The 19,770-nt window shown below is 41.9% G+C and overlaps 1 protein-coding gene across 1 annotated transcript in view; it reads left to right on the forward strand.

Annotated features, from left to right (window-relative positions):
• Positions 1 to 19,770, forward strand: part of kdm2bb (lysine (K)-specific demethylase 2Bb) — a 159,552-nt gene that overhangs the window by 19,734 nt on the left and 120,048 nt on the right. Inside the window, exons 8-10 of the mRNA XM_084324298.1 lie at positions 13,731 to 13,824; positions 16,527 to 16,680; positions 18,662 to 18,777. Of these exons, the coding sequence (XP_084180424.1) occupies positions 13,731 to 13,824; positions 16,527 to 16,680; positions 18,662 to 18,777 (364 nt within the window). The remainder of the gene's footprint in view (positions 1 to 13,730; positions 13,825 to 16,526; positions 16,681 to 18,661; positions 18,778 to 19,770) is intronic.

A 19,770-nucleotide genomic window follows, 5' to 3' on the forward strand; every position in this document is an offset into this window, starting at 1 on the left:
ACGTTGTGTCTTAATCTAATTTACCCCGGAAGGAACTCACATCTCATAACGGTTCTCCCCCTAGAAAGGGGCCCGCCCCCTCTTCTCGTTACTACGTGACACGCTACCATGGCAATGGCTGGTCACCTTTAACACACTAAACGCCCGTTTCTATCGATGTCAAACTCTCCCCGTAGCTCTGACCAAACCTCCCCCACCAATGCATATCAGTGTTTTTGTTAACAACCTGCCGACGACCTCGGAGCCCATGGCTCTGCTATTAGTCTGCTGCTAACACACACTCTCTCTCTGTTGTCCTCCTCCTCTGAGATGGCTATGAGTAGATGCTGTCATCCACCAGATATTTACATTATATACACATTGAAAAACATAGATTCCTTCACTGTGACGGCTCTCACTGGTTGCCATGGTAGCGGCAGGGTTTCTAATGGCTGGCTCTGGAACAGCTGTAGCCTGACTGCACGGCCAATCAGCTGCCAGCGTTCAGCTGTAGCTAATAAGCCCTCCCTCTCTCAATATCCATCTCTCTCTCTTTCTTTCTTTCTTTCTCTTCATTTCTCTCTATATCCCCCTCTCTCCATTTATCTCTTCTTCTCCCTTTCTCTTTTTCTACTACCAACACACACACACACACACACACACACACACACACACACACACACACACACACACACACACACACACACACACACACACACACACACACACACACACACACACACACACACACACACACACACACACACACACACACACACACACACACACACACACTCTTTCTCTCTCTTTCTCCCTCTCTCCTCTGTACTACCCAGCAGGATGGATGGAGGGTGTAGTTTTTTCTCGTCTAGTGACCAGTGGGAGGGAGGGAGGGGAGGGTTGGTCCTGAGCAAGTCAGTTCAGAGAGTGAGAGAGAGAGAGAGAGAGAGAGGGAGGGAGGAAAAGGTACGTCTCTCTCCTTCACTGATTTTGAGGCTCTGAAACAACTCTTGACTCCTGCTTGTGGTTGTGATTTATTGTAGTGTAACGTTAGGCTGTAGTCTGACTGTTGTATGCTGACTCACATTGTGATGTGTCATACAGTAGTATGGGATAACTGTTGTTGGTGTCTGGGAGCTCAGTTCAGTGTGGCTCGGCTAAGCTCAGTGTGGCTCAGCTCAGCTCAGTTTATCTGGACCAGGGGAGAACTATGTAGGATAGTAGCTAGAAATGAGTGTGAGATGTTGGTTTTTAGACTGTTTTAATGTTGAATATATTTTGATTCTTAATATTAGACAGGTCGGTACAGACAGTCCTGGTGCATGTAAACATACTTGTCAGGTTAGCATACAGGTTAGCTTATCAAATACAGAGTGATGTTATTGTCATATACAGGTTAGCTTGTCAGTCATATACAGGATGCTGTTATTGTCATATACACGTTGTGTTGTGAAATACAGGGTGATATTATTTTCAAATACAGGTTAGCTTGTCAAATACAGGGTGATATTATCAGCATAATACAGGTTAGCTTGTCACATACAGGTTAGATTGTAAAATACAGGGTGATGTTATTGGCATATACAGGTTAGTTTGGCATATACAGGTTAGCTTATCAAATACAGGATGATATTATCAGCATATACAGGTTAGTTTGGCATATACAGGTTCGATTGTCAAATACAAGGTGATGATATCAGGATATACAGGTTAGTTTGTCATATACATGGTGATGTTATTGTCATATACAGGTTACCTTGTCATGTACATGGTGATGTTATTGTCATACACAGGTTAGCTTGTCATATATAGGCTAGCTTTTCATATACAGGGTGATGTTATCGGCATATACAGATATTTTGCAGCAGTGTTAACGTGCAGTTTTGAGGTGTGTTTTAATATGTATGTGAATATCACACTAATTAAATTTACAACACACAGGTTAGACATACAGATTGGTGACATGGCAGTACATTTTAGGGAAATGTTTATGTTAGTGTGTGGTATTTAAGATCACATCAGTCAGGCTGCTAGCTCCTGACCTCCTGCTAAGCTAGACTAACTAACACATACAGGACAATTATACGGCGTAATTACAGTATATCTTGCAACAGTAGGAGTCAGTGTGTGGTCCTGAGCTTTAATTCATGTTAATGTAGAGTATTTCCTATTTTTTTTTATTATCCCTTACCAGGCTAACATACCATACACAGGGAGATCAAATTATGTATTGACCAGATATGTGTTTCTTTAAAGAGAAAAGCCTTGTTAATCCATCTGTGTAATTACCACTGATTAAAGTGTATTCATCAGGATACAGGATAATCCCTAGAGTGTTAAAGGTGAATTCATTTCTATGGTATGAATGACTTGTGATGCCTGTGTATGCCACCCTGTCACATGCAGGAGATGTCACGCTCAGACAGGGAGCAGTTTCAGCCTGCTTGCAGTTTTCCCCCATTAGCTCAGTCAAGGTCATTCTACACTTTCGCTGTCGTCACCTTTCTCCTTACTGTGGGTCCCACAGGAAGGAGCAAGCTGCTAAACTGTATCTATTATGATGGGGTGAATAGGTACTGTATCTATTATGGTGAATAGTTATACTGTATCTATTATGATGGGGTGAATAGGTACTGTATTATGGTGAGTAGTTATGCTGTATCTATTATGTTGAATAGTTATGGTGAATAGGTACTGTATATATTATGATGAATAGTTACGATTAATAGTTACACTGTATCTATTATGGTAAATAGTTATACTGTATCTAATATGATGAACAGTTATGATGAATAGTTACACTGTATATTATGGTGAATAGTTATACTGTATATTATGAATAGCTATATTGTATCTATTATGATACATAGTTATACTGTATCCATTATGATGAATAGTTATACTGTATATATTATGGTGAATAGTTACACTGTATATATTATGATGAATAGTTATACTGTATCTATTATGTTGAATAGTAGCTACTGTGCCTGTAGCTAGCAGTAGATTGGTTAAACTGTACCTATAGCTATTAGACTAATTAGACTGTACCTGTAGCAAGCAGTAGACTGGTTCGACTGTACCTGTATCTAGCAGTAGACTGGTTAGACTGTACCTGTATCTAGCAGTAGACTGGTTAGACTGTACCTGTATCTAGCAGTAGACTGGTTAGACTGTACCTGTATCTAGCAGTAGACTGGCTAGACTGTGCATGTAGCTAGCAATAGATTGATTATACTGTACCTGTAGCTAGCAGTAGACTGATTAACCTGTACCTGTAGCTAGCAGTAGATTGATTATACTGTACCTGTAGCTAGCAGTAGACTGGTTAGACTGTACCTGTATCTAGCAGTAGACTGGTTAGACTACCTGTAGCTAGCAGTAGACTGGTTAGACTGTACCTATAGCTATTAGACTAATTAGACTGTACCTGTAGCAAGCAGTAGACTGGTTAGACTGTACCTGTAGCTATCAGTAGACTGGTTAGACTACCTGTAGCTAGCAGTAGATTGGTTAAACTGTACCTATAGCTATTAGACTAATTAGACTGTACCTGTATCTAGCAGTAGACTGGTTAGACTGTACCTGTATCTAGCAGTAGACTGGTTAGACTGTACCTGTAGCAAGCAGTAGACTGGTTAGACTGTACCTGTAGCTATCAGTAGACTGGTTAGACTGTACCTGTAGCTAGCAGTAGACTGGTTAGACTGTACCTGTATCTAGCAGTAGACTGGTTAGACTGTACCTGTATCTAGCAGTAGACTGGTTAGACTACCTGTATCTAGCAGTAGACTGGTTAGACTGTACCTGTATCTAGCAGTAGACTGGTTAGACTACCTGTAGCTAGCAGTAGACTGGTTAGACTGTACCTATAGCTATTAGACTAATTAGACTGTACCTGTAGCAAGCAGTAGACTGGTTAGACTGTACCTGTAGCTATCAGTAGACTGGTTAGACTACCTGTAGCTAGCAGTAGATTGGTTAAACTGTACCTATAGCTATTAGACTAATTAGACTGTACCTGTATCTAGCAGTAGACTGGTTAGACTGTACCTGTATCTAGCAGTAGACTGGTTAGACTGTACCTGTAGCAAGCAGTAGACTGGTTAGACTGTACCTGTAGCTATCAGTAGACTGGTTAGACTACCTGTAGCTAGCAGTAGACTGGTTAGACTGTACATGTAGCTAGCAGTAGACTGGTTAGACTGTACCTGTATCTAGCAGTAGACTGGTTAGACTGTACCTGTATCTAGCAGTAGACTGGTTAGACTGTACCTGTAGCAAGCAGTAGACTGGTTAGACTACCTGTAGCTAGCAGTAGACTGGTTAGACTGTACCTGTATCTAGCAGTAGACTGGTTAGACTGTACCTGTATCTAGCAGTAGACTGGTTAGACTACCTGTATCTAGCAGTAGACTGGTTAGACTGTACCTGTATCTAGCAGTAGACTGGTTAGACTGTACCTGTATCTAGCAGTAGACTGGTTAGACTGTACCTGTATCTAGCAGTAGACTGGTTAGACTGTACCTGTATCTAGCAGTAGACTGGTTAGACTGTACCTGTAGCTAGCAGTAGACTGGTTAGACTACCTGTATCTAGCAGTAGACTGGTTAGACTGTACCTGTATCTAGCAGTAGACTGGTTAGACTGTACCTGTATCTAGCAGTAGACTGGTTAGACTGTACCTGTATCTAGCAGTAGACTGGTTAGACTGTACCTGTAGCTAGCAGTAGACTGGTTAGATTACCTGTAGCTAGCAGTAGACTGGTTAGACTGTACCTGTATCTAGCAGTAGACTGGTTAGACTGTACCTGTATCTAGCAGTAGACTGGTTAGACTGTACCTGTATCTAGCAGTAGACTGGTTAGACTGTACCTGTAGATAGCAGTAGATTGATTATACTGTACCTGTAGCTAGCAGTAGACTGGCTAGACTGTGCATGTAGCTAGCAATATATTGATTATACTGTACCTGTAGCTAACATTAGACTGATTAACCTGTACCTGTAGCTAGCAGTAGATTGATTATACTGTACCTGTAGCTAGCAGTAGACTGGTTAGACTGTACCTGTAGCTAGCAGTAGAGTGGTTAGAATGTGCCTGTAGCTAGCAGTAGACTGGTTAGACTACCTGTAGCTAGCAGTAGACTGGTTAGACTGTACCTGTAGCTAGCAGTAGACTGGTTAGACTGTACCTGTAGCTAGCAGTAGACTGGTTAGACTACCTGTAGCTAGCAGTAGACTGGTTAGACTGTACCTGTAGGTAGCAGTAGAGTGGTTAGACTGTACCTGTAGGTAGTAGTAGACTGGTTAGAATGTACCTGTAGGTAGCAATATACTGGTTAGAATGTACCTGTAGCTAGCAATATTGGTTAGAATGTACCTGTAGGTAGCAATAGACTGGTTAGAATGTACCTGTAGGTAGCAATAGACTGGTTAGAATGTACCTGTAGCTAGCAATAGACTCGTTAGAATGTACCTGTATCTAGCAGTAGACTTAATGTCTGAAGGAGTCGACGGAAGGCTTCTTGTCCTCTGCAAAAGCATGCAATTGGTCCACCGATGGATACATCTTGATATTTGTCTAGTCTAGTGTGTTCATTAGATGGGTGAAATCCTCTTTCAGTGCCTCTGTGCCTGTTTTCTTAGGCAGTTAGCCTCTAGTATGTGTGCCATTAGCGTTAGCCACACTTCTAGGCCTCTTTTCTTTTGGAAAGAATGATAAAAAAAAAAAAAAAAAAAAATCGAATATATATATTTTCCTTTTTTTTGCATTCGACTAAGAGGTTGGCAGTCGACTACGGCTCCTTTCGATCAATTAGTCGACTATTCGACTAATAGGGGTCAGCCCTACAGTGGACTGGTTAGACTACTCTTGTGTTAGACTACAGTGTTATATGGTACTGTGATGGCAGGCTGCTCCGTGTCCTCCACTTATGCCCTGCAGTCAACTCTCATTGACTGTCCTGCTATAAATAGGCCTCTGCTCGTCTCCTTCTCATCTAGCTGTATTACTGAATGATTTATGTCCCACTGAGCCCTAATCACTCCTCAATTAATATCCAGAGAAGAGACGTCCTGTCATGAGATATGTTCTCTGTCCTCCTCCAGAGAGCCATCCTTGAAGTAACTTGATTTTTGTTAGTCAATGTAAGTAGTACTAGAAAGATACAGTTTGTCACCTGGTAGATATCAGCCGATATGAAACTTTTGTCAATATACTGTTATTGGAAAAAGTCCCACAGATAAAGCACTGATAGAATTCCTTGGTAGAATTCCCTTTTCCCCACAGTGTGCAGGACCGCCGCCATGGGCTGTATGCAGTAAATTGTGGTCACTCATACATGGATGTTTTGGATGATGTTGTTATTTGGAGCGTTTTGGTCATGTAGGTGATTCTAGCGACACATTTGTCATCATCATGACTTCGATCAGCGTTATCCACGTTATCCTGCTTTCACTTGCAAAATATTCACAACACGCCCCCAGCTGCTAAAAGAAAGGATCTGATCCGGGGGTCTGAAAGCCCTGCTGGCTAAACCACAACTTTATCCCCAAACTAGTTAGCTAGCATAAAACCTGCTGCTAAACCCCAGCTTTAGCCCCAAACTAGTTAGCTAGCGTAACACCTGCTGCTAAACCCCAGCTTTAGCCCCAAACTAGTTAGCTAGCATAAAACCTGCTGCTAAACCCCAGCTTTAGCCCCAAACTAGTTAGCTAGCGTAACACCTGCTGCTAAACCCCAGCTTTAGCCCCAAACTAGTTAGCTAGCGTAACACCTGCTGGCTAAACCCCAGCTTTACCCCCAAAGTAGTTAGCTAGCGTAACACCTGCTGCTAAACCCCAGCTTTAGCCCCAAACTAGTTAACTAGCGTAACACCTGTTGGTACAACCTGAAATCATCAAATCATGAGTTTTGGGCTTACGCCGGCCTTATACTAAATATAGATTTGGAAGCCAGCTAACCCTGTTTGGGTATCGTTTAAATGTCCCTGAATGAAGAACATCACTTATTCTTAAACTGAAAGCGTGTTCTCGTACACCTGAATTAGCTTACAGAAACGCCCCGCCAGATAAGGCATGCAACCACAGCACCGTGTGCAGAAATATTCAGCAATTTGCGACTGATCAAAATGAGATTAGATTAGATTCAAATGTCATTATACAGCATAAGTACATTCCAATGAAAATAGGTTTGGCATCTAACCAGAGTACAATTGTAACAGTAAAGTGCAATAGTAACATACAATGCACAGGTGATTAAACTGGGTAATAGTGCTCATGTATATATGTAGCAGGGGTAAGTATGCCCGCCCTTGTAGGGGTTAATATGGTGTGTTCTTACCTTGGAAGATTGAGACAACGAAAGGAGCTAAGTCCCCGTCCCCAAAACAATTGGCCTCACTACCTACGTGTGTAAGTATGTTTGTAACTATCCTGCTCTACTCTACCGTTAGTATGAATATATTATAAATAGATATGACGAGGTGGGCTTCAGGGTTTAACTCTGACACAGTGGCAACCTGAAGTGTACAATTATGCTCAACCCTCAACAGCTTTAGCTGAAACATAAACCCTCCCTCCCCAAGTCTAGCAGGATAGGTGAGACGCCCCTACTCCGAGGTAAACCATTACTAAAGAACACGTGAGAAGTTAATTCAGTTTGTCAAAACAAAATGAAATATTTATTTTCCATGAAGAGAAATATTCTCTCTCTCTCTCTCTCTCTCTCTCTCTCTCTCTCTCTCTCTCTCTCTCTCTCTCTCTCTCTCTCTCTCTCTCTCTCTCTCTCTCTCTCTCTCTCTCTCTCTCAGTCCTTCCTTCTGCTGGACATCTCTTTCCTTCAAGGACAATTATTTCAAACAAACAATATAACAATTCACTTTCACAGCAACAACATCTTTCTTAGTTCTCCTTAATCAATACCCAACCTGGATAGTCATTTCTACTTAAAAAACTTACTCACAGTGTATAACTCAATATATCCCAATGTTATGGCAGTTCACTTATAACAGTTGCATATAATTATGACAGTTCACTTATCAGTTGTAATTACCTCACAACAAAAGCTCTCTTATAACTTCACAGAGGGAGTATTGCGTGTAACTGCTTGATCACTGGGCTTGTACGTATGTTCCGATCTGTTTGTGTATGTGTGTGTTCCAGTCTGTTTGTGTGTGCGTGTATCCCAGTCTGTTTGTGTGTGCGTGTATTCCAGTCTGTTTGTGTGTGGAATAGTGTGTGTGTGCGTGTTAGCTGTTAATGGACACCAGCCGGTCTCCCTCAGATCCTGGTTCTGTCTGGACAGCGGCACCACGTCTTCTTCAATCCAGAACGAATGCACAATTCAGTCTGGGCACCACGTCTTCTTCAATTCAGTCTTTGCTGAGGTTGTCTTTCATCTTCTGTACTCGATACGATAGGAACATCAACGAACACGACTGCAATAACACACTCACTGGTATTTACTGCGTGTGCCGTTCGAGGCGCGAAGCTACATTTCACGTTAACACTTCACGTACTGACCGCAGGTCTCGGCGGTAGTTACTGACTTTTAGCTTATTAAAAGTCCATCAAAACTCTCACAGAATATCCGTCTGCTTCTTTCTTCAACAATGTCATTCACTTTCTTGAAACTCACAGCACTGACGAAGCCTCTTTCGCTTTCAGTCGAATGTTACTTTTCAGAAGCAAATTCCGCCATTGTTGCGGTTAGCATGATATTCTCTCAGACACGAGGGTACTTGTCGCATAAAACTCACGTTACGATAACAATGCAACCACACACGGTTATTAGACTGTCCGTTCTAATGTCCGTTACTTCTTCTTAGAAGTTGTGTTGGCTTAATGTCAACTTCTAGTAGTTTCGTGAAGAGACGGTATTCTCCGTGCCTCTCTCATGGGCAACGTCTTGTTCCAACATGCCGTCTTGTTCCAACATGCCTGGACACGCCCGTCACTGTGGGACTCCACTCAGGTACTCCATTCTGATAGGCTGGTTCTGAAAACTCCCGCCCCACTTGTGATAGGACCATGTACCTGTTCATAATGATTCCACTATGTGTAGAATTACGATGGTAGGATTGATAACCATCTATTTGCATCCCCTACATATACAGAGTTGTAATACATCTTCCACCCGGAGCCTATTTTCTTAAAATCCGCCTAAAATAAATGGAAAAGTAAATGGAATATTGCTCCACTTCTACAAGGTCCATTTTCATATTCTTGGTATCTAGGGACATCTATGGACCTCAGTGAATGTATTCCCAGTGTCAGAAATATTCTGTCTATTACTAGCCTTGCTTAAATTGTGATGAAACAAAGGAGAATATGAATTATGATTTTTCTTTGCATCTTTGACAGTGAATAACACCATGCTAATAATGACCAAACATTAAAAACTGCCACTGATCTCGTTCAGTACTGAATTCTCCCATCCGGACCAATGCAACTTGAAATATTATTATAGAATATAGAATAACAGGCTTATAAATTACCTTATTATAGCCAATTCGCACATTTATATATATATACATATATTATCTTTCAAATACCCGAGTTCAATTTGGATTTAGTATCACCAAGCGTGCATAAGAACAGATAATGAAATCTACTGTAAATACAGTATTTCTTTATTTTGATTAGGGTGCAACTGTTTTGAAACTAATTTCAGATTTAATTGTTGCTACATGCTAACAATAGGGAAGAGAAACTAACTACGTTTCAATATTTGTCATAAACGTTACCTTTTGTGGTAGAATTATCCCGAATAATAGCAGTTATTGAAATAATTCATAAAGTACTATGAACCTTGAACCCAATAGAATCTTCCAGGAAGTGTAGTTTTGAAAAATGTCAACGCAAAACCAGACCTGTGGAAGTCTGCTTCAAAATGGCAGCAAAAAAACTACAATTCCCATTCCCCCGGTTTTACAAAGTGGTCACCTCTCGCGGAATATACAGACATTCCACAGAGGAAAATCTATCTATAGGCCTATAACACTTTAACCTATTCCTAAACTAACGTATTGATGATAATATACATTCTAAATGCTGTTGTGACATGTTCATGATGTTTTTACTTGAATACGTTTGAAATTAAAATCGCTAGTTTTATAAAACAGTCTGGAAATATTGATTTATGACCATTATGTCATTTGCGGTCCGTCCGGCGGAAGAGGTTGATAGACCCTATAGTAGTAAGTCATACTGGCCAGCAGTGTAACTAGAGTAGGTAAGCGATATGTACAGATATATAGTATCTAAAGATATGTAAAAGGGATTATATGCAGATATGTGCAGACAGATGTGGATTTATATATACAGTAAGAATAAATAAATGTATATATGGTATATATATGGCGCATGGTGCACCGTAAACGCAGAACTGTTCTAAGGAGTAGAACATGACATCTTAGCGTGACATCTTACACTAGCTGACTAGTTTGGGGCTAAAGCTGGTGTTTAGCCAGCAGGTGTTATGCTAGCTAACTAGTTTGGGGGTAAAGCTGGGGTTTAGCCAGCAGGTGTTACGCTAGCTAACCAGTTTGGGGCTAAAGCTGGGGTTTAGCAGCAGGTGTTATGCTAGCTAACTAGTAGTGTCAATAGGTGTACAAAAAGACAAAAGAAAGCAGCGTCGGACGAGTTAACAGTTGAAATCAGAGGATTGCAAAATACAGGAGAGAGATGCTGGCCACTGGAGAAGGAACAGCGGGCTCAGGGTTGTCTGTGGTGTTTCAGCTGCTGCGTCCAAACACATCCAGTGTCTTTTCAGCAGTCCGATGCTGCGCTTGACGGTGGAAGTTGAGTGCACGCGTAGCCCTCATTGTAGGCCATTTCCTGCTCCGTCTGGGGGTTGGTGAGTGGGGTCATCAACCAGGGGGCCAGCTCATATCTACAATCTCCCAATAAAACAAGTCATTAGAAGAATGAATGCCTATACTGTTGCTGGAACGATTCAATGTGCACATATATGTGCTAATTAGCCATGCATCTCCAGCGTTTCCTTGCTCGAAGTGCACACCCACAGAGCTGTTCTGTAAGATGTAGGAGTCATGTACACCTCCTGGGAAGCGGGAGACCACATTGAGCAGGTGGTTCTGGGCGTCACAGATGATTTGAAGGATTGAGGGAGTGGTATTGCTTTCTGTTGAGATATGGAAACGCATGGAGAGGTTGCCTTGATGCGCACATTCCCAAGGTGGACAGTACCTGGACGTGTGGTGGCACAGGGTTTGTGTGTCTGGTCCGGCTCCTCAGTGCTGGCTCCAGGGTATTGCACAGGTCTTGGTAGGTATTCGCTCTCTGTGAATAGGTTCTGCATGGTCGCGGTACTGGCACTCCCTCCTCAGTGCACAATCAGCTATATCTTCCAGCAGCAGTAGATATGCCATATTGTGTGTGTGGGTGTGTGTGTGTGTGTGTGTGTGTGTCTGTAGGCCTAGCGCTGAGAGCAGCTGCCCAGGAGCATGCAGCTCCATGTGCATCCTCCCCAAGCCGCCTGTATCAGGCTGTTGCATTGTTGCTAATAAACTATAGATTTCTATGGAATCTGTTAAACTTATCCTTTGTGTCTGTTGTCATTTGTGTGGGTTCAATTCATGAACAGTAAGATGAGCTGTGGAATGTTTCTCCACTGGTGCTTACAATGTGCACACTAAACATGTGAAAATTAAATAAAACCAACAATAAATAATAACAATAGAGAACAAGACGGTATATGGAATGTTAATACAACATATACAAATATATAGCCTACATGAAAGGAATGGGATATGCAGAGAGCAGAATGTAGATGTGTCCATTCTATTCCACTATAGCTTCATCCGTGCGATTGAGTTTAGTTTTTATTTATTTATTTATTCACTGTCATTTGCAGTGTTTGTCTAGTGCTTTTATTTATTTTCGGACATCACGATGCCTTGTTGAGTCACGACTAATGTAAAATGTAATTGTTAATGATACAAATATTGTTGTATTTATTATTATAATTATTGAAATCCGAGGATGTCTGTTGAATCGACGTGAACGCAATCACCAATGATTTCTCCCAAATGAAGACCTTAAGAAGGGCGGACACCAGTCTGTCCTACTGTATCTACGTCTGCTTTCATAAATCCTGTTCTTAGCTACAAACGAATCTCCGAAAAAGAAACCGTTCGATCATGCCAAAAGTTACAAAGACATTTGTTTGTAACTTTCTCTGAAATCCGTTTCGAGCATGAGGTCCAATGTCGGTACTGATATCGGTGCCACACTTTGTTTGGACTGGGTAGTCTCAACCATGTTGGAACCCGTACCGCTCGATACTCTGTTCTCGATAACCAGTTAATCAAATTACATTACTGATTGAGTGTTGCAGTGGATTACATTGTTGATTACAATTACAAGCAGGTACAGTACTGTAATCAATAACCTGCAAGTGATACATTTTTGATAGTAGTCTTCCCAATCTTAGCAACATAATGATATGAGTGTGATGTGTGTCTGTACAGGTACTGTTTAATGAGTGTGATGTGTGTCTGTACAGGTACTGTTTAATGAGTGTGATGTGTGTCTGTACAGGTACTGTTTAATGAGTGTGATGTGTGTCTGTACAGGTACTGTTTAATGAGTGTGATGTGTGTCTGTACAGGTACTGTTTAATGAGTGTGATGTGTGTCTGTACAGGTACTGTTTAATGAGTGTGATGTGTGTCTGTACAGGTACTGTTTAATGAGTGTGATGTGTGTCTGTACAGGTACTGTTTAATGAGTGTGATGTGTGTCTGTACAGGTACTGTTTAATGAGTGTGCTGTGTGTCTGTACAGGTACTGTTTAATGAGTGTGCTGTGTGTCTGTACAGGTACTGTTTAATGAGTGTGATGTGTGTCTGTACAGGTACTGTTTAATGAGTGTGATGTGTGTCTGTATAGGTACTGTTTAATGAGTGTGATGTGTGTCTGTATAGGTACTGTTTAATGAGTGTGATATGTGTCTGTACAGGTACTGTTTAATGAGTGTGATGTGTGTCTGTACAGGTACTGTTTAATGAGTGTGCTGTGTGTCTGTACAGGTACTGTTTAATGAGTGTGATGTGTGTCTGTACAGGTACTGTTTAATGAGTGTAATGTGTGTCTGTATAGGTACTGTTTAATGCGTGTGATGTGTGTCTGTATAGGTACTGTTTAATGAGTGTGATGTGTGTCTGTACAGGTACTGTTTAATGAGTGTGATGTGTGTCTGTACAGGTACTGTTTAATGAGTGTGATGTGTGTCTGTATAGGTACTGTTTAATGAGTGTGATGTGTGTCTGTACAGGTACTGTTTAATGAGTGTGCTGTGTGTCTGTACAGGTACTGTTTAATGAGTGTGCTGTGTGTCTGTACAGGTACTGTTTAATGAGTGTGCTGTGTGTCTGTACAGGTACTGTTTAATGAGTGTGCTGTGTGTCTGTACTGTACTGTTTAATGAGTGTGATGTGTGTCTGTACAGGTACTGTTTAATGAGTGTGCTGTGTGTCTGTACTGTACTGTTTAATGAGTGTGCTGTGTGTCTGTACTGTACTGTTTAATGAGTGTGATGTGTGTCTGTACAGGTACTGTTTAATGAGTGTGCTGTGTGTCTGTACAGGTACTGTTTAATGAGTGTGCTGTGTGTCTGTACAGGTACTGTTTAATGAGTGTGATGTGTGTCTGTACAGGTACTGTTTAATGAGTGTGCTGTGTGTCTGTACTGTACTGTTTAATGAGTGTGATATGTGTCTGTACAGGTACTGTTTAATGAGTGTGAAAGGCTGCTACACAGACTTCCACATCGACTTTGGCGGAACGTCAGTGTGGTACCACGTCTTCAAGGGACAGAAGGTAAGTCCATTGTACTTCATCACAGAATATACAATATTTAAACTATGTATTTCTGTACATATATACTGTATATACTGTATCTGCCATTGGGGCGACAGTGGATCAGGAGGTAGAGCGGTTGGCTGGTAATCGTAAGGTTCCCTGTTCAATTATGGCTCCTCCCGGCAGCGTGTCGAAGTGTCATTGAGCAAGACACTCAACCCCTAACTGCTCCTGATGAGCAGGTTGGAATCTTGCATGGTCACCTCCGCCGCCAATGAGTGAATGGGTGAATGTAGTAAAGCGCTTTGGATAAAAAGCGCTATATAAAATGCAGTCCATAAAATGCAGTCCATTTACCAGATAAAATGTGTCGATGTCGATGCACATGCCTTTCCTTTCTGTTCTATAAACTAGTTTGGCTGATACAAGTAGAGTGCAGACGTCCACCAAGGCCTACAAATCTCCCCACTTTGCCATTACTTTCACACTCAACATGGGTAGATGACAGATCAAGAGTGGTTGATATTGCCAGTTTCAACACAGTGTTTAAATCCATATGGTAGCACTAGAGGAAAGGTAAATCACCAGAGGTTTCTTCCTGTAGGGGTTATGGATATTCACAAAAGATTGTGTGACTGTACACCACATGGCTCATTTTAAGTTTTTGGCCAGATAGAAAGTTCATGCGGTCATACAAACCATTGTTTTTCTTTCTCTCTTGGGGTTATGAATGTGCACAGCAAATGTCATGGCTGTCTGGCTGTTACTTTTTGAGATATGGTGAGAACAGACACACAGACAGGGCTTTGCCTGGGTGGAGGTACTACTGACAGAAGTAATAATGAAAGTAAGTGTTCACCTTCATCTGTAATGCAAAGGATGGTTACATCAGACCATTAATCAGCATTTCATTTTATTCAGTTAATGTTATGTAGCATCCAGCCATTCAGTGCTAAGCCTCCCTGCCAGCTGCTACTCTGACTCATACAGGATGGTGACTGAACATATAAGCCTCCCTCCATTTAAAATCCCTGTTTCTAAGAACAACAACAACAACAACAACAACATCATATGAGCCCCCCACCATTTAAAATATACGCTATCATGTGCTTAATATCCAAATGTTATGCTGTTGACTTATAAACCTGACCTATATTCCATTGGTTTAAGAAACACAAACAACACAGACTGTTTTTTCTTCCCCGACCTGGTGCACAATGATAATGGGTTTTCTGCCAGACGATTCTCCTGCACAGCACTACAATGCAGTGTGCAGATGTGTCTGGCGAGAAGAGACTTCAGAGTGTCAGCCGCAGTGTCAGCAGATCAGCAGTGTCCTCTTCTCCCACTCCATAGAGAAATTACATTCTATACCTGCAGAGGTCATACATGGAAGAGGAGGACAGAGAACATTAAATGCCACTTCTGGTTAAAGTTGAATACATCTCCTACTTCATATAACTAAATATAACCTCATATAACCACGGCAAAGTTCATTTACGTGGGTTTTCTTTGTTGTCACAATGCTTATATCCCATCTGTCTTAAGTTTTTGATTGACAGACAGTCAGTGTGTTAGATTTCGAGGACGATCAATCACACCGACCAATCGATTTAAAGCACGATCTGTAGTACACAGTGCACTCTTTGTGTTCTACGTCACCCCCGCGCTCATGGCGTGCTCGTGTGTCCTTGTGCACAATGCTGGAAGGTCACTTTACATTGCTCTATAACGCCAATTTCATCAACTAGTGTTAAAAAACTCCACTGGATACCTTCGCTCTTTCTCTTGTGGCATTATCTTGTTTTTTTGACTGCATTACAGCTTGGTGGTGGATATCAATATGGTATGATGCCAGATAAATGGACTACATAGCATTTTTATCCAAAGCGTTTTTCAACTTATGCCTCACATAACTTATCCTCACATTCACTCACATATTCACACACCGTCAGCGGAGGCAACCGTGCAAGGCGCCAACCTGCTCATTGGGAGCAGTTAGGGATTAGGTGTCTTGCTCAAGGACCCTTTGACACCCTACCGGGAGGAGCCGATATCGAACCTGGAACCTTATAATTACCAGATGACCACTCAACCTACTGAGCCACTGTCGCCAGATAGAGACAATTAGAGAATAGATCTATGAAACACTCTCGATTGTATTTCTAATACCTTTTTGACACAGAACACACTGGGTACATTGTTGTGGTGATATTAGAATACATATAGATATAATCCATTTAGTCCATTAGAGACATCTAACACCTTTCTATGTGTTAAAAGAGCAGACAATTAAGTGTCTTTGCATTGATTTCTGACATTCTTACACGTGGCTCTTGGTATCGGCTTTCATGATGGCACCAGGGGACATTCTCCTGACACTGTTTTAGCCTGGTATGGTGGGCTCAATATCAGATACCAGTATCAGCTCAATATCAGATACCAGTATCAGCCCAATATCAGATACCAGTATCAGCCCAATATCAGATACCAGTATCAGCCCAATATCAGATACCAGTATCAGCCCAATATCAGATACCAGTATCGGTATTGGTTCAACCTTGCTGTCATTCTAATTCTCTCTCTCTCTCTCTCTCTCTCTCTCTCTCTCTCTCTCTCTCTCTCTCTCTCTCTCTCTCTCTCTCTCTCTCTCTCTCTCTCTCTCTCTCTCTCTCTCTCTCTCTCTCTCTCTCTCTCTCTCTCTCTCTCTCTCTGTCCAGGTGTTCTGGTTGGTACCGCCCACAACTCACAACCTGTCCCTGTATGAGGACTGGGTTCTGTCTGGGAAGCAGAGTGATGTGTTCCTGGGAGACCGAGCCGACGGCTGCCAGAGAGTGGAGCTCATACAGGGATACACCTTCTTCATCCCCTCAGGTCAGCAGACAGGGCTGCCTCCATCCTAGAATCATAACCTCTTAAGCATACCCCCCATTTTGCAGAAAGCGATTTGCATACTTTTATACTTTATACTTATAACTATATAGTCTCTTTTGAAAGGTAACATTCTGAAGTTGCTAAAGCAGTAAAGAAAAATCATTTTGAGTGCTAATATATTAGAGAAACAGAGGTTTGAACACACTGAAATTAAATATTCTTTTGACTTGTTGCCAGATTCCTGTTTTTGGGTTCCACCATAGAGGTAGTAGCTGGAAAACAAAGCGGTTCCATAGCCAGAAGTCTTATGTAGTACAGGTCCACATTTTATAAAAATCCATAAAAAAACGAGTGCTTGAGAAAGGTTTTGGTAAAGTCTGTACCGGAAAAAAACGGTGTGAAAATCCAACATGGCGATCCACTTCAATTCATTCTGACACTCGAGTCACAACAACGGACTTATTCGTCAACTTTCACCACCTTCCCCCACTCTCACCCACTCGGCTGCAGTCTCGTTCAGAGCAGACGCTCGTTGGCTATAATGGTGATCAATCATTTTCGCCATCAGCGGTGATTGGTCAGTTCTAGACCGGTCACAACCGGACGTGGTCATTTGACGGAGCGGCTTTTTGGATGATGCTCGCCGGATATATCATCATGTATCTCGAGACCAGAAGCACGCAGATGGTTGAGTGTGGTGGCAATCGAAAGGCAGCTAATTCAACTTTAAAATGCTGCATTGGATGATCCAAAAAATGCAGCCCGACCCGGTAGACGAGCGCAAAGTGCCGCGACGTGTCGTGCACGCAAAGTGCGTGACGGCCCGTATGAGGGCCGTTGGACGTTATGAGGATAAGATCCCCTCAGGTCAGCTGACAGGGCCGCCTCCGTCCTAGAATCATAAGATCCCCTCAGGTCAGCTGACAGGGCTGCCTCCATCCTAGAATCATCATGTGTATGACTGCTAATCTCGCTTAACTGCTGTATCTCGCACACGTCAGGGTTTTCTCCAGAAAAGTTGTTAGGCCCATTGGCAAACCCAGAGTCTGTGGCTAAATGTTTTGGTATTCACAAGGACCGGCAACCAAGTGTCTTTTTTTGATGGGGGCCTTACATTAAGTCAGTGCTAAAAGCTGACTACAAATGAGAAAATATGACTACATAAGTTTCTGAGCCTGCTCGTCCTGGAACTGAGATTCATGTAGTTCCTCCCAGAGGGGAGGAGGGCAAACAGTTTGTGGTTGGGGTGAGATGTGTCCTTGACGATACTGCGTGCCTTCCTTAGACACCGTTTGTGCTGGACAGTCTCAATTGCAGGGAGTGGTGTAAGGGTGATGCATTGGGCGGTTTTCACCACCCTCTGCAGATTTCTCTAGTATGAGTTGCACTGAACTACTACAGAAACTCACTTGACCAAATCACATCTTTTGGCAAACAATGGCAAAACCAGCTCCATCAAGCCTAATTGAATCAATATCAAATTAAAATTAAATCAAATTGAGACTGTGCGAATTTAATTGTAATCAAATTGGCTAATCAGTGGCAATATCCAGCCCCATGTTGCCTACCAGTGCTGAACTTGTTCTGTGAAAATGTTGAATGTTGTGTCCCATCTTCATCATATCATCTGTCTGTCCTGCTTTTATGGATTCATATTTTCACTGATGCTGTCAGTAATTCTAACTAGAACGGCACCTTCCCTATTTGAAACAGTTGAAAACATTTCCTACAAAACATTTGTAAATATTTTTTTAATAAAACATCAAGTCATGGAAATGTGTTCAAAATGTCCTCCCCAATTTGTGATGTATTTTACTCTGCTTTTGATACCTTTGAAATATTAATAACCACATAACAGTTCTTGTAGGAACCCTCTTAATAGAACACATGTCTTCAGGCATGTGAGAGGGCTTGTCTGGATGTGCCCCCATGTTGTATTCTGACCTGGGCTCTGTGGTTCTGTGCTTGTGATGTGTTCCAGGGTGGATCCATGCTGTCTACACTCCTGAGGACACTCTGGTGTTTGGAGGGAACATTCTGCACAGCTTCAACATCCCCATGCAGCTCAGCATCTATGAGATAGAGAACAGGACCAAGGTAGCTTCAACATCCCCATGCAGCTCAGCATCTATGAGATAGAGAACAGGACCAAGGTAGCTTCAACATCCCCATGCAGCTCAGCATCTATGAGATAGAGAACAAGACCAAGGTAGCTTCAACATCCCTGTGCAGCTCAGCATCTATGACAGCAGCCGCCCTTGAAGGACCATACCAGTCGCAGGGCCCTCATTTATTAACACTTCTTAGAAAGTGTTCTATTTTCATACGTAAGCACAGAATTTAGAATGTGTGCACGCACAGAAATATTGGGATTTATCAACCATGCGTACACAGGTCCTACACTCCTCCGTGTTGATAAATACCTCTTTGTTCTACCGTCAATGCTCGTGCATGATTATCCATATATGGTCATGAAACACCCCCCATGGGATGTGAAATAATGGACTGACCCGAGCGGAACTCTGAGAAACTTCACGGGAGATTGTTCACTGAGGCGCTGTCGAACCAAGAAGACACAACCGGTGTTATGGGATAAATAAAAGGCTGACTTGTACACGGTGATGTCAGATATCAACGGCTCCCTAAGACCATTGCTGCATTGCAATTCTGCCTGGACAGCTCAAAATACAAAAAAAAACGTTCGTTGACCACTGTTTGGCGTTGGTGGTGTGTCATTATAACCATGCTGTAATATGAATGCCTTTATTAGTTGTGTTTGATTGGCTATAATATGATTTTTAGAGGCATCTATTTTGTTGTCGGTATTAGCCTAATACCGACAACAAAATAGATGCCTCTAAAAATCATATACTATTAGGTAGCCTATATGAATTACATATAATAGCAGCCATAGCCTACATTATGCAACAGTAACTTGCGCATATATAATAGCACAATGCACAGCCCTGCGAACCCTGCACAGTAAACTAACTTGATCATTAATCTAGCTGTTGTATCTTTACGCTTATGAAAACATTAAATAATATGTTTTCATTGCATTAATAGCCTATATTCTCAAATGGCATTTAA

Source organism: Notolepis coatsorum (genome assembly GCF_963971535.1).
Source record: "Notolepis coatsorum genome assembly, chromosome: 11".
Classification (NCBI taxonomy): Eukaryota; Metazoa; Chordata; class Actinopteri; order Aulopiformes; family Paralepididae; genus Notolepis; species Notolepis coatsorum.